Source organism: Paralichthys olivaceus, chromosome 18 (assembly GCF_024713975.1).
Source record: "Paralichthys olivaceus isolate ysfri-2021 chromosome 18, ASM2471397v2, whole genome shotgun sequence".
Classification (NCBI taxonomy): Eukaryota; Metazoa; Chordata; class Actinopteri; order Pleuronectiformes; family Paralichthyidae; genus Paralichthys; species Paralichthys olivaceus.
Window position 1 is genome coordinate 14111813 of NC_091110.1, and position 14856 is coordinate 14126668.

At 42.2% G+C, this 14856-nt stretch overlaps 1 protein-coding gene across 1 annotated transcript in view; it reads left to right on the plus strand.

Annotated features, from left to right (window-relative positions):
• The first annotated feature begins 4772 nt into the window (after positions 1–4772).
• Positions 4773–14856, plus strand: part of nsmfa (NMDA receptor synaptonuclear signaling and neuronal migration factor a) — a 36129-nt gene continuing 26045 nt past the window's right edge. The window contains 1 exon segment of the mRNA XM_020082236.2: positions 4773–5303. Coding sequence (XP_019937795.1) covers positions 5233–5303 — 71 coding nt within the window. The 5' untranslated portion in view covers positions 4773–5232.

Sequence of the window (14856 nt, forward strand, 5' to 3'; positions counted from 1 at the left end):
TTCTGCTAGCGGCGCTCTTCAGCTTTTCCAATTTACAGAATAGATTAGGCATGGCATAGGCTGCGCAGCTGGGGTTTTTCAACAAAGAGAGAGAGAGAAGAAATAATACATAAAGTGTATTTTGTCAAAGGAGGACTAACAAGAAAGAACAAATGACAACAGTGAAGAAAGCTCCACAGAGACAGCATGATTTATGTCTCACAACGGAAGGTGCATCTGTTCAAAAAAATGAAAAATCATTAAATGTATAAAAAAAAGAGAGTTTCACATCTGTCCAACAGACAAACTGTCAACAAAGACGGGCAACAGTCAGAAATTGAAGAATAACTTAATAGCTTATTCCTCCTTGCCACTGACCGACAATGTTGTCAGAAACACATCAATGAGCCACATGGTTACACCGCATGCCACCTCATTATGATGTTTAGGATAACTGTGGTATATTTCAGGTTCTGGATCTTAGCTCGGTCATTTTTGACCACCTGGGATTTGATTCCCAGTCAGGGGGTGTTAAGCAGGGCCCTTAATGCTACAAGCCTTCCTCGGAGTGTAATGGTAAATAGAGTGGTACTGGCTCGGACGTGTCCCTGGTCAGTGGTTTGGGAACCAGTCCAACCAGATGAGAAGCGGGCCACTGGAACACTAGGTAGCTGCTTTAAAGCTTTAGTCCTTTCTTGTTAAGTATTCAAAATGTTTTCTCTACTCTGCTTGTAGACGTTATTCTTAAAATCAAACCATTCTGATCAAAATTAACAGCACACCTTCCTCTGCCTGATGATGAATATGAAATTGTTAAAAATGACAATGTCGTTGTAAATTGGACAACATGTCACAATTCACATCAGCATAATTCCCAATTACTTATTTAGACAGACCAAACAGCTCATCTTAAGCCTCTGCTGGCAGCTTGTCTGCTCCGTTTAGCCGACAAGTGTGAGGCACCGACATCAAGTGAAAATTTGGGTGCACGCTACAGTTACAGTCCTTGATAGGGATCTGCTTGTAAGGCAGCTTATTCTGTGCACAGCCCGCCTGCCAGTGGAAGCGCTCATGGTTCGTTTATCAGCCACATGAGTGTGTGCCACTGTAATTGTATTCACACAAGCTTCTTAAGGTGAGATTGATGTGGTGGCCAGCCCATATATGCAGAGGGGATAAATGTCTCTTGGCTGACCTTGTTTGTTGGTTTATTTGCCACTAGCTCTGTATGGCTGTAGCAGGCTGGATGGAGAGAGAGAGAGGGGGGGGGGGTAGAGAAGTAGTGAAAGATGCGGAACAGAGAATCACTGTACCTGAATAAAATCTGTGGTTTGGACTTTTCAAGAAATGTGAGGATGCCCATTGTGGCGAGGAACAATATATCAGCGTTAGGTCAAGAATGACAATCACTGCATTTCAGTCCTCTGGGTGTTTACAAGGACAAGTCCTGACATGAGCACTGTTTGTCTTTGGCAGGATGAATGAAAATAAAAACACTCCAACAGATTCAAGACATCGTCTCATTGTTGACTCTGGCTACATCCAAACTACTAAATTTTCATTTCAAAACACATCAACTCTTCTACAGATGCTGACCCTGTTGAGGACAGAGATCATTTGAGTTTGAAAATGCCATTTTCAAAATGAAAATGTAGAACTATAGCGGTAGTCTTTAGAGAAGCTCTACGTGTTGTTTGAAGTTGCAGTAAAGAGCTTATTTTCTGATGAATCATTGTCGTCCATCGAAGTTGACACTTGAGTCTTCTCAGTCTCGCTGGTTACTGCTTGTTAAATCTGACTCACACACACACACTTTCCTTCTACCCGCCCATTGGATTGCACTATCCATCATCTGCCCATGAAAATCTCTCCACCTCCGTCAGCACACTTCATTTCTGTGCTTTGCTTTCTGTCACAGTACTGCTGCCATCCATCTCCTCTCAGCTCTGCCTGCTCTGTCAGGTGAGGAGGGTCCTCACTTACTCAGATATGCAGCAGCTTTTTAATTCACCCCCCCTTTGACTAGACAATGATTTTTGCAAATATTCAGACGCACTTTCCTCCCATTATCGTTGTTGTAATCCCTCACCTCCAGACAACCTGTCTGCCTCCAGAGAAGAGGGTTTACAGAAAAAGGCCTTGATGTTGTTATGAAGTAACTAAAGTGCAGCACTGTGGGACAAGTCAGTTTCCTTAAACATTTAGAAAAGTCTCAGTGTTTTTATTTGATTCATGAAAGTCAGAAATTATAAACTGCTGGTAACGGTGGGAAAAGCAGCATCAACATTCACGATAGCTTACGTCTTATTCTTAAAAAGACAAAGAGTCTTCAATCTTCTTGATTGTTCTTTTTTAAACACCAACATATTGAATGATTTATATTTGATCTGTTGATGAAGCTACATCCAGCAAATTCTGTGGGAAACATGGATGTATGAACCAAATTTCAGTTGTTGAGACATTGGTTGGATCACCAAAGTCATTAGCAGTCATCCTCTGGGGACCAGTAAGCTTATATTTTACAGGATCATTGAAAAATCCGACCTGCTGCCTAGATTAAAAGTCAGAGGATCATAAAGGTCATTAAGATTCATCCTCTGGGGACATTAAATAACTGTATGACAACCCATTTTTGAGAATTATCCCTCAAAACCAAAACTCCCATTGCAACACTGAATGAAAGTGAAGGGAGCAAAAAAGTCTGGGGACCATGAATGTGAGAAACTCAACATTAAACATGTAAAACATGAAACAATTAGAATGTTTCTGAATTAAAAGAGACTGTAAAAGTTTACTAAATATACCGATACATAAATATAAGTATGTTTCAGGTATAGAGAATATATAGAACTTCCCTTGTAAAAGAAATGAATTATTTTTACCTAAAGAAGAATCAGATTTGGGATCGGAGTGTTAATTCTTCTCCCTCAGAGTTGCTCTTTGACTACTTGGCTGCTGTTGTAACCATCGCAGACTCACATATCGATCTGCTTCCAAGCAATCAAATGGTGTTCGTCAGGGTCAGGGAAGACACGGATATCTACGGCAGATGTGGATTTATGGCTCCACGTGTCTTTTTATTGTCCTCCCATTTTCTCTGCCTCCCATCTATTCTGTTGCTCCTTTCCTATTTTTCAGCAAAGGCTATTTTCAGCACGGTGGTATCCCAGTGTGTTTGCTTCATAGTGGACGAATAGCTGCGCTCATTTAACAGAATGAAAATCTCTTCTTCATCTTTCAATCATCCTTTTACCTCCCTTTTTGTTCATCATTCATCTGCAACCTGCCCCCTCGTCTGTTTGGGATTCCAGCTGCTCATTCATGCCTCCATTCATCCTCTCGCTTTCAATCATCTTTCTCATGCGAGGAGCTCCGTGGTCCTGTCCTCTGTCCAATTCATTCATCCCTCACTCCCCTGTTCTGATCTACAGTCAGTCCACACACTCCCTCGGCCTGGCCTGGAATTATTTACTGCTTAATGGCCTACAGCAGCTCACACCAGCCCAGCGGTGCTTTGCTTTATTTATTGATTTTCATTCCCTTTGTCTTAGTGTTTGTGGTGTGTGTGTGTGCCTGTGTGTGTGTGTGTGTGTATGCAGGAGATGCACATACCAAAAGATATAAAGCCCAAGGACGTCCTGCACACTCGAGCTGCAGGTGATGTGACTGGTGGAGGGACAGATTGATTGATTGATTGATTGATTTGGGGTTTGACGGATGATCGGCCTGAACTGGGTGATGAGTCTGCGGCCCTCAGTTTCTGTCTGTTTCTATGATATGTGCATCACATCATAGGTGTAACAATTCTGAAACCAAGATCAAAACCACAATACAAACGCCCACATTCTCGTATCACGACGCGGGATGACGTAACTCAAGGTGGGGCATCACACTGCCATCACTGCAGGTTCGGCCTATTGAGCTCTCATTACTTTACTAATAAGATAAAGCTGATTTTTCACAGTTAACACAAACACTTAAATTATAAAATGACTTTTTCTATTTAAAGTTAGGCCAAATTGTCTCCTCTTATCAGCCTTTGTGTCTCAAACCATGACTGAGCGCTACTCAAGTAAAATGAAGGACTTTTCATTACTATAATTATGTTTTCTAAATATTGCAGGAATTTGTGTTTGTACCAATTATCCTTTGAGGGTCTCAGAGCTGCAGCCAATCCCAGCCAATATTGGGCGAGAGGTGTGGTACACCCAGGTCTCCGGCGTATCGCAGGGCCAATTAACCATTTACATTCACATTCAACCACAGACAATTTAGAGTTTCCAATTAACCTAACCCTATATCTACATGTCATTGGACTGTGGAAGGAAGCTGGGACCTGGAGAAAACCCAAACCCGTGTAAACATGGGAAGAACATGCAAACTTCATACAGAAAGGCCCTGGATCTGAACCATGGAACCTTTTTGTGACCCACTACACCAATTATTATTTTAGTAGATTTCCTTGAAGGTGTTTTAAGTTGATGATCACAAATAAGAAATACAAAATCTGTTTGAATATAACAGAATTTACCTTGAGAACATTCAAACATCAAATTAAAACCAGCACACTTAAAGCCATTTTTGTCCTGCCACAGTTTGAAGTGAGCACTGCAGCATCTCAACCTCACTGCTCCCATTGTCCTTGGCTGTGGACGAGAGTCTCCTTTTCAGTGTAAGTGAGCGAGGGGGTGGTTTTTGCCAAAATGACCAGTTACATAACACCGGGTAATGGATGAATAAAGATAATAAGACACAGCTAATGGTCCAAAAATGGAAGAGGTGAAGAGCAAGTGTTTCAGTGGCACCACCAGTGTCCTGAGATACCTAACCTACACACGCCCCCTCCTCTGATGATGAAGATGATGATGAAGATGATGCAGCCATCCTTCTACCATTGCATTTTCTCATCAATGAGAGAGAGAGAGAGGTCTGTGTATTTTCAGCCACACACTGCTCATATCCGGAGACACAGACACACACAGGAGAGAGAGACACTCAGAAAGAGAGAGAGTGGGAGAGAAAAAGAGAGAGATAGGCTGACGTCCTCTCCTCTTCCTTTTTTTGCATCATTTGCTCTGCAGACTCGTGCGTAACGTGCCTGCTCCTGGATTTCCCATCACTTCAACTTTCTCTTTTTGCAGCGTTTTTTTTTCTCTCTCTCACCCATTTCACAGTCTTTCATCGTCTCATCCCTCCTTCCTCCGACTCCTTTGGAATGAGCTGTTTTCCTGCCTGCGTCGGTTCCATGTCAGCATGGGAACTGCCGTGTCCAAGAGGAAGAATTTGAGAAACGATGCGATATCTTCCGTGGCAGCAAAAGTTAGGTGAGTGCGTGTGGCGCATGGTTCTCTGGTGTATGTGTTCCAGAAGCTTCTGGGGGTCTTGACTGGTGGTTCAGTCTCCAGGTGGGAGACAGGTGGAGTTAAGACGAGGGGCACGTGTGTGTTTTGGGGAATTACACCGCTGCGTTATGCCGGCTGCAGCCAGTCTGTCTTTGCAATGCGCAGAGGATCTTTGCGCTTTATCCCGTGGTCCTGAGCGAATGTGTGTTTCAATCCCACTTTATTTCCTCTGAACTGCACCTGTGGTGAGCACATGTTGCCCACCCGAGGGGCCAAATAATCCCCCCCCAATCCCCCTTCCTCTCCTGGGGCTGAATGTTTGCCTCTGGCGCGTCGGAGCTTTTACTGTTGTTGTGAATGGAGCATCATTGTGTAATGAAAGTCATGCAGAGGCAAAGCGAGGGTTGCTGTGACTCACACTGATCAACTGGAACCTCTCATTCACTGTCCCACATTGGCATCACCTGAAATGGCTGTTTTCAAAATAAATACCCTGCCGTTTTTGGTTTTTATAGTAATTTAAACAGAAACGATTTTTCTGTCCGGGACGCATCGACCCGCAGGGGGATGCGGCTGCCGGCTTCACGCCCCGGAGGGCAAATGATCCAGCTGTCAATGAATCAATCACGGTAATCGATTGGGTCGTTTGCAGTGATCACCTATCACGGTCAGTTATTGGGGGAGTCACAGAGGACAGGGGCTGCTCATGTATTCAGACTGTTTGGCTGGAGTCCAACCCGTTAAGAGCTGTTAACGACTCACTCTGATAAGACACTCAGGGTTTATGGGCTGCATGGATTTTGATGTCTTTAAAGGGTCACATCTGCACGCAGCTGCATAAATGCACTTGCAGCTACACCCCTCTCTCCACCCTGTGCTGCTGGCTGCATGCACTGACTGCAAGAGGCTGAGATGAAGCTGCAGTTTGGTGAAAAGCACGTGTGTCTGTGTGTTCTCATGTCTGGAGGTGAAGTGCACACAGGCTGTTTCCCCTCAGAGTCAGATCTGAGCATCAACGTTTCCCAGCTCCACAGCAAAGCCCCTGTGTGTTTGAATTCAGTTCAGTCAATGAATGACCTTGACTTGAGTATAAAGATTCCAAACCCACAGATGTGGGCTGATGTGCTATTACGTCATTCTCTCTCTGAGTGTGTGTGTGTTGTGTTGCATTTTATATGCATGTCACATTTACTTACATTACACAGCCCATACAGTATGTGAGCCTCGTATGCAGGCAGAGCAGCGTGCAAATGTGCCACCTTGAAAGCAAGAAGAGGATGTGATGCCCATACTAAACAGAAAGTGACTACAGAGGGTATCCTGAGTGTGTAGTCCATGTATTACTCATGTTGTGGGGACCTGAATATGTTTACATGGGGACTTGTTGTCCTTATGGGAACAAAAAGGAAGTCCCCATAATGTAAATCATTGTATGTTAAGGTGAATACATGTTTTTAGGTTAAGTTTGGGCTCAGGTTTAGGTTTAGCATTAGGGTTAGGCAAGTTGTAACCGTGTAAGTCTCCAGGAAATAAAATCTGTAATGTTCCCTGAAGTCATGGAGACGTGTGTGTTACAGCAGTTGTGTCAGATGTAGTTCACATGTCACATGTAGTTCCATTTTAGACACGAAGAAAAAAATATTGTCCTTCAGACCAACTCTCGCCCTTCCTTTCTCTCTCTCTCTCACACACACACACACACACACACACAGAGCATTGCGCAGCTAGTTTTATTAAATTCTAAACAAAACCTTATTCCTAAACCTTAACCACTTCATACCTAACCACGATTCCCATTTTACCATTAATCTTAACCAGAACCTCAGGGGTTAAAGTTTTGCATCATTCAGACCAGACTTTGGTCCCCATGAGATCCACTGGTCCTAAACAAGTTCAGTGTTTATGCTGGAGAAGTTCCTACAGAGGTACAAAAACGAGTACTCCATTGTCTGTTTATCCCTCTCTCTTTCACACACAAGCACAGGAGCTCAAAAACACATTATCCAGAGTTTAATTTTGGGAGGTAATGGCAGAATGAACTTTGCCTCCCATAGATGAGAAAATGCAGCTGAATCGCATCCAATATTTATCTGTTTTTCACCTGCACACAACCTCATGAATGTGGAGGCGAGCTCCGAAAAGTGGTCTCCTTCTCTTAACCTCTCTCACACACACACACATACTGTATCTACAGTCACACAGGCAGCGTTGCACTGAATTGCTCACTCCATTTCATTACGCTCGCTCCTCTCTTCTCCAGTTTGTCTGAAGTACAGCCTAGACCCTGAATCCTCTGAATCTGAAATGTTACAGCTCTGGCTGAAATGTCACATCAGTGGACTTCGTTTTCTTCCCCCATTACAGATATCAAACATAAAATGTAACAAACACTTTAAAAAGCCTTCATTTCAACCTATAATTTGAATTCCCAAACTGTAAAATACCCCTTTATAGAATCATCCTGACTCTCCATGAGTAAATCTCAACTCACTCATCATTCCTCATAACTTTACTCTCTGTCTTAGAGAGAGGGTCTATAGAGGGTGTTACACATTAATTGAATCTCACAGCCAGTAAGTGCAGTGCATATCAAGAAGTGACAAAGAATGTGCTCACCAGAAAACATCACTCTGGAAGCCACAAATGTCTCTTTCTAATGATGCAATAGGAAGTCAGTAAAAGTCAATAGGGTTCATCCTCATGGGACCATGAATGTCTGCACCAAATTGAATGGCAATGTGGATTAATTTTTACATTTTCATTACAAATGTGAAAATAGGGAAATTTTTTCATCTGTTGAGTTCAGAGTTTGCATGTTCGCCATGTGTTTTTGTGGATCTTCTCAGAGGACTCTGGCTTCCTCCCACAGTCCATGCAGATTGGGATTAGGTTGAATGGAGACTCTTAATTGGCCGTAGGTTTGAATGTGAGTGTAAATGGTTGTTTGTGGCTGAGGCTGTCCAGGATATACCCCGCCTCTCATCCAATGTCATCTGGGATTGGCTGCAGTTTCTTCTACCATCCTCAAAAGAATGAGAACTACACATGATGGATGGATGGATTTTTTTTTTCTTTTTTTACATTTTAACATAATCTTTGGCGTTCCTTTGGGTAAACACCTCATTCATGATGCAAATCTATATCTGGTGTTGTATCAGAAAAACCCTGTATGTCTTATTTTGAAAAGCACCAACAGACGTGTGTCATCACCACACGTGCGGGTGAGCAGGTTCATATAGGAATACATATAGAAAACATTATGGAGACTCCTCATGCCCGGTGTTAATCTGCACCTATGTCATCTTATGTTTATGGATGTCTGGTTATGAAACAGGTCACACTCTCCCCTCCAGCCGGCCATGAGGAGTAGCGAGCAACTGAGAGTGAGGAGAAAAAAAAGAGCGTGAGAGAGAGGGAGAGATTACCTCCAATTTACACACCAGTACTCTGCGACACTGAGTGAGCGCACACTTTGATCATGCTGTCAGCTGGAGCTGTGCTGCGGTTTGGCTGAAGGGCATCGGACAACAGCCAGTGAAAGATGGCGTGAGAGATGAAAGCATTGGTCCTTACAGACAGATGCAAATGAAATATCGCGCCTGAGTTCATTCAGGACAGTCGACAGGTGCGACTGTCTTTGTCATTAACCTGCCGTCACTCAGTCATAAGGGTCAAAGGCTGTTACGTAATGTTTTTTTGTTGTCTGATTAGATTCAGTCAAGATCAAAGTGCCACATTCCCTATTAAGTTTTCTCCACTCTTTACCAATTTATATAAATCTACACAGTATATTTTAGTCATATGTTCAGTATCCATCTCCTTCCCTCCTCTGTTCTTTAATCAGACGGTTTCATTTTATGCTGAATGAGGCAGATTTCACAGTCGGAGGAATGATTAGGACTCCAGCAGTGTTATCTGATTGTTTATCCGTCTGCTATTGTGCATATTTGTTCTGCTCTTTATTTATCACTTGAAAAAACAATCTCAACTCAAGACTTCTCAGTTGTTTCACAAATGTAGATGTTCAGACTTTCCAGTATTTTCAGCACTTGTTCCACAGCTTGAGGGCAACCGTGCCAACTTATCTGATTTGTTGATGAAGATCATGTGATACAGTTGAAGGCTCCGAAACAAGCTTGAGGACAATTGTAGTCGGCTGCTGGTCCTGGATGGACTGTTACAAGTCCCCCCCCAAAAGCAAATGATCTGCAAATTATTCAAGTTTCAATATTGACGAGTGCTGAGTCGTGTTAGTGTGTGTGTCTAAATCAGCTGCACCACTCAGCGCTGCATGTGGTAGGGGGCACTGCGGTGAGCCACAACTGTACTGACATTTTAATCAGCTCCCTGATCAGATGCTTCGCTCCCACATGTCCCATAATGCACTGCACTTTCAAGACTGCGATTAACGTTCCATAAGTCCCCTCAGCCCTCAACGCAGTTCCCTCCACAGGTCGTCATCACTCCAGTGTGAAGTTTTGTATCTATATACGCCTCTGTGTGTGTTTGTGTGTGCAGGGAACCCAATTCAATTAGTCCATGTGAGAGGAGGATTCGATTAAGGAGCGTTCAGAGTGAGGAATCTCTTTGCTTGGCAGCCTATTGTTTACGGTGGAGAGACACCAAGGGAGACATCCGCTCTGATGACATTCAGACCAGTGGGAGCACTGCCAGGGGAACAATTGCCCGTTTTCAGCCATGAGCTGCCTGTCCGCTAAAGATATACTGTCAAGAGAGGTTTAACAGCACCAGAATCCAGGGAAATGGCTGGAGATGCTTGGATATGGATCAATAATGGAAATACTGTATGCATTGAAATATTTGCTACTCCATAATTAACTTTACACAAGTCAGTTAATAAACTGATGGTAGAGAAATGGGCAAAATAATTGGATTTGTGCGGCTTTACCCGAAAAACAGGGAATAAGTGTGAGAAAAGAGTTGTGTTAAGGAGAAGAAACAACAAAATGAATCCAGAAAAAAAACAGGAGAGAATCTTTGCAAGAAAATTGGCATTCTTTTTCTGGAATTGTGCAGCCCTACCATGAATTTGACACCAGTATAAAACACACAAAAATAAACTATTGATCATAATGTAAGGTTCATACAGTGTGTTACAGATGATCAATTTATCTAATTGTAATAGAAGTAAGTAATATAATCCACCATTTACTTTAATTTCCCTCCAGTCTCCTGGAAGAGAACAAAGTCGCTTGTTTTTATCTTTTAGCAAAATCGTGGTTTGGTTGCTTGGTGCATATTCAAGTGTGGGTGGACATTTTGCACCTGTAAAAGCAAACCTAACCAGGAGAAAAGACTTGAGCGATGGGTATTCATAAATGTGGGAGTAAAAGCACCCTTCAAAAAAACAGGACAATCAGAGAAAAAGAGTCAGAGAAGTTTCACTGAAATAAGTAGCATTTCACCATCTACATCCATTGATAAGCAGAATGAGAGAGAGAAGGAAAAAGAGCTTGTTTACAGTTTTGTAGTGTTCCCATCCATCAAGTATATACTTTTGCATTGTTCTGTCTGGATCCATTTAAAGAGTTGAGGTGCATCTTCCTGCCCTCGAGGAGCGTTTTTTGCGTCTGCAGAGTGCTTAGTGGAGTTTGTGGCAGAATGTGTTCACCAAGTGGAGTGTGTGTAATTGTGTCTGACTCATTCAGCTTGTGAAAATGCTAAGTACGCCGCGGTATCGGTTGAACTGTAGACCCAGACAAAGGCTCATGTTCACTCAGGAAGGAACAAAACAAATGACCACAGACAGGAGACAGAAGCTTCAGGTGTCACATTAGACCCACTCAAAGTTTACATAACAGGATTAGAGCTACTTTTGGAATTTAGTTCTGTCCCACACAATGGACCTTACAGCAGCCTTGTCATTTCATCAATTGTTAATTAGCAGCATGTTTATGTTTCAAGTGAGATATCGCTCTACAGATATCCCTATAGAATTTACTTTTCCAATAGTGGCTGGTAATGGTTTTGAAAAGCACTGATAAATAATATCATGTTGAAATGGACATCACATCATGAAATGCTTATGAATTACAATTACAAACTAGACTGGTAGCATACCAGTGCCAAGGCCCAACGATTCCCTTAAGATCCAATAAGTAGCACCAAATTACACAGAATTTAATGGGTTCTTTCTTGGCTCACGTTCAGGAGCTTTGGTGTTATTCTACTGACAAACAATCGGACAGGGGAAAAAACATACTGTAAGCTCCATGGTGGAGGTAACAACACCAACTTGGGGACTTTTTGTATTTGAGATCGAGAATTTTTTCCAGTATTCCCACATGTGTTCAAGACGTTTGTCTTGGCAGCTGAAAAGCATTGCAGCCACCAAGGATACTGTCAGGACATTTAACCCGTAAGACAAAGGACAAACTAAACATAGATTTGAGGAATGTCTTTGCTTGCATTTAATACTTGCACTTTACTACGAAAAATCACATGAATATGAAATATTCCAATATTGGAAATGTGATTAAGACCCCATAGTAAAATAATGTGATGTATGTTATACCTATAATGCTGTGAAAGTGTGGAAAATGTTTGTGTTTGATTTGTTGCCAAATCTCATTTCCACCAAGCTCATGCACACAACATATTAGTTTTAACAATACACTATAAGTCACTGAATATATGGAAATGAAATGATGTGAAAGATTGAAAATCAATCTCATCCTAAAGTCCATTTAGTAGCGGTTCTGGAGCTTTCAATCACACCACTCGAAAAATTGTACATGTTCAAATTTCCATCTCATTTTCTCTGAGCTCTTGGACTCATAAACCAAGGTTCAGTGTTGATTCCAGATCAATCACATCTAGTTAAAAAAAAATACATATATATATATATATATTTATTTATTTATTTTATAAAGTTCCATGACTGTAAAGCATAAAAGCAACTAAAGAGACTTTGGAATCTGTAAAACATCATCAATAGAATATTCATTGGGGGAAACATGCAAAATCAGTGTAATGATCTTGTCAGGTCCAGACTGAAAGGTTTAAGATTTCACTCTCACAGTATCAATCTCCTCTGCCTCTACATCACTATCCATCCGTTATCTTTACCAATCATCCAGCAACGCCACACAGAGAGGCCACGGCCGAACTGGGATTAAGAAACTTCCTCTATCTAAATATCTTATTTCATCTGATCTTAATTTCAGGACTGAACTTGATCCTGCACCATCCTTCCTGCTCCTGTTTGACTCGTGTGCTGAAACTGTCCCACTCTAAAGTAACGGTAACATCAAATTTTAATCAACAGCAACCTCCAGAGGCATTAAACTGCAGTTTGCATAGTGTCCATATCACACTCAATGAGCCTTTTAAGGGGTTAAATGAGGATTTTAAAGTTGAGTTGACTTTCAAGGGTTGATTCGCCCTGAGGAGGAAACTGAAAGTGCCGTCAGTTTTGTTTGTTCCTCCCTCATTTTCTCCACTGCGCTGTCTCTGCCTGTTTCCTCAAGTTTACTCCTCTTTTCATTTTTAATATGCCCCATTTTTCCCCTCCCTTACACTCCCTCTCTCTGCTGCAATCCCATCTCCCTTCCTCTGACACTCCCCTCCTCCCCTTTTTCCCCAAACCCCCTGTCACATGTCTGAGAGCATGCACCAATTTCAAATCTGCCTGTGTATGCACACAGCTCCCCCTCTTCATTTTCACCTGCGCTTGAAGAGTATCTCTTCCCCTCTCGCCACCTGTGTCTCCCTGATGTGCTCACATATCATGTATATGGAGTGGGCGCAGTAACATGAGAGCACAGCAGGGGGGGACGGGTTCAGTTTAGCGGATGGATTGAGATGTATTTTGCTCTATGGGTTTCCAACTCATGTATAATGGATGACGCAAGTCTCTCGCAACATTGTTTGGTGATTCTAACCAGAGTGGCCATCCTGTTGAATAATAAAACAGCAGGACATAATGATAATGTCTGAGGGACACCTGCTGATTAGAGCACAGACTGCATCTATCACTACTGTCCTTAACTGGGATTCTTACTTGCTAAATGCAAAGATAAAGATTAATTTTCAGTTTTTTAAAATTATGTCCTTTCTTTTTTTTGCCCTTGGAAAATGTACAGAGGCTCACATGCACCAGCACAAGGATTTAAAGAGAGAAGATGCAGTATACCAGAATCGCAGTGACATGTGTGCTGAGCTATTTTTAGAAGTATAGTGAAGGGAGCTGGATGATGTTGCAGCGGCACGTGCAGAGCCTCTTAGACCTCAATAAAACCCCCCCAAAAAACTCTGAGGGAGTCTGGTTCCCTTTGACTGAGGTCCTGAGCATCAGGAGTGAAAAACGGAGGAGTCACAGAGACGTGTGAATTTCTAACTGTTGCCCCCCAAAAATTAAATGCACGTAAAAAGCTCTGGCAAACCTGATTTTCATGCAGCAAGTTTTCAGTTTTACCCAAGGATGTTCTGTAATTTAAAGTGTTACTGATTATGTTTGCAGTTCTAACGTAGCAAATAAGAACTGAGGCACAAACTTCATTAGGGTAATACGTGTCTGCATTAAAGAGCATGGTCATTAGTGTGAGTTAATGAATATGTTACACTTCCACAGAACACAGCCATATGCACAAGGCTGACAACTGACCACAGTGAGCAAATTCCCTGGATCCCCACACCCTCAAGGGGTCTGAGAGCCACTTGACAGTCTCCTCTCAATTCATCATCAAGTGGTTTGTGCAAATTTGATCAGATTTGTTTGGATATGCACAAAACTGTAGATCACATAACATTATCAAAGTGTTGAAGTTGTAATTTCAGTCCTTGTTTATCTGGCAACAGTCGTGGTTACAGCAAGATCAGCAATAGCTTTATCTCTGGGCAGTGCAGCCAAATAAATTGATTTCGTTTTAAGTTAATCAATTTTCTTCCTATTTTTAACACATTGTGAGCAACTGTGATCTGATTTCATGCTGCAGACGGCACAAGTGGTTTCCCTCGCTGCTGCGGACATAGTAAAAGCACATGATGAGGATTCTAAGGTGTACAGCTTCTCGCCTGCAGCTTTTAATTTAACAGTTCACAGTGAGTGGGCATGAGACAGACAGGAAACTGTCGCATGATGTATCTCACACAGTGCAGTTACAAAGACATAAAATTTGTTATGTTATGATCATTGCTTTTGATTTTTGTCTTTTTAGTAGCTACTTTTAGAAATGCACTGAAGTGTGAACGTTTTCCTGAAATTCTCCTGCGCGCTCTACCCAAGCGCCACCCCTCACCCCAACATTGAACATGTCTGACCTGGACATTCTCCTGCTGTTTGTGAAAGGCAAACTCCATTTCCTGTCTCAAAATGCATTGAAATAGGGGTCCACTATAGCCTCAGTGTTGGCGTTGTAGACGCTCCACTACAACCTACATTTTGAGGAGGATGAATGAACGCCCAGAGGTAGACGACCTCAAGTCAATGGAGCATATTTTCATCAGGTTAACTTGAGGAGCAACGTTTATCGTTTCATTAATAGGACATGCTCAGGTCAAACATGTCTCAATC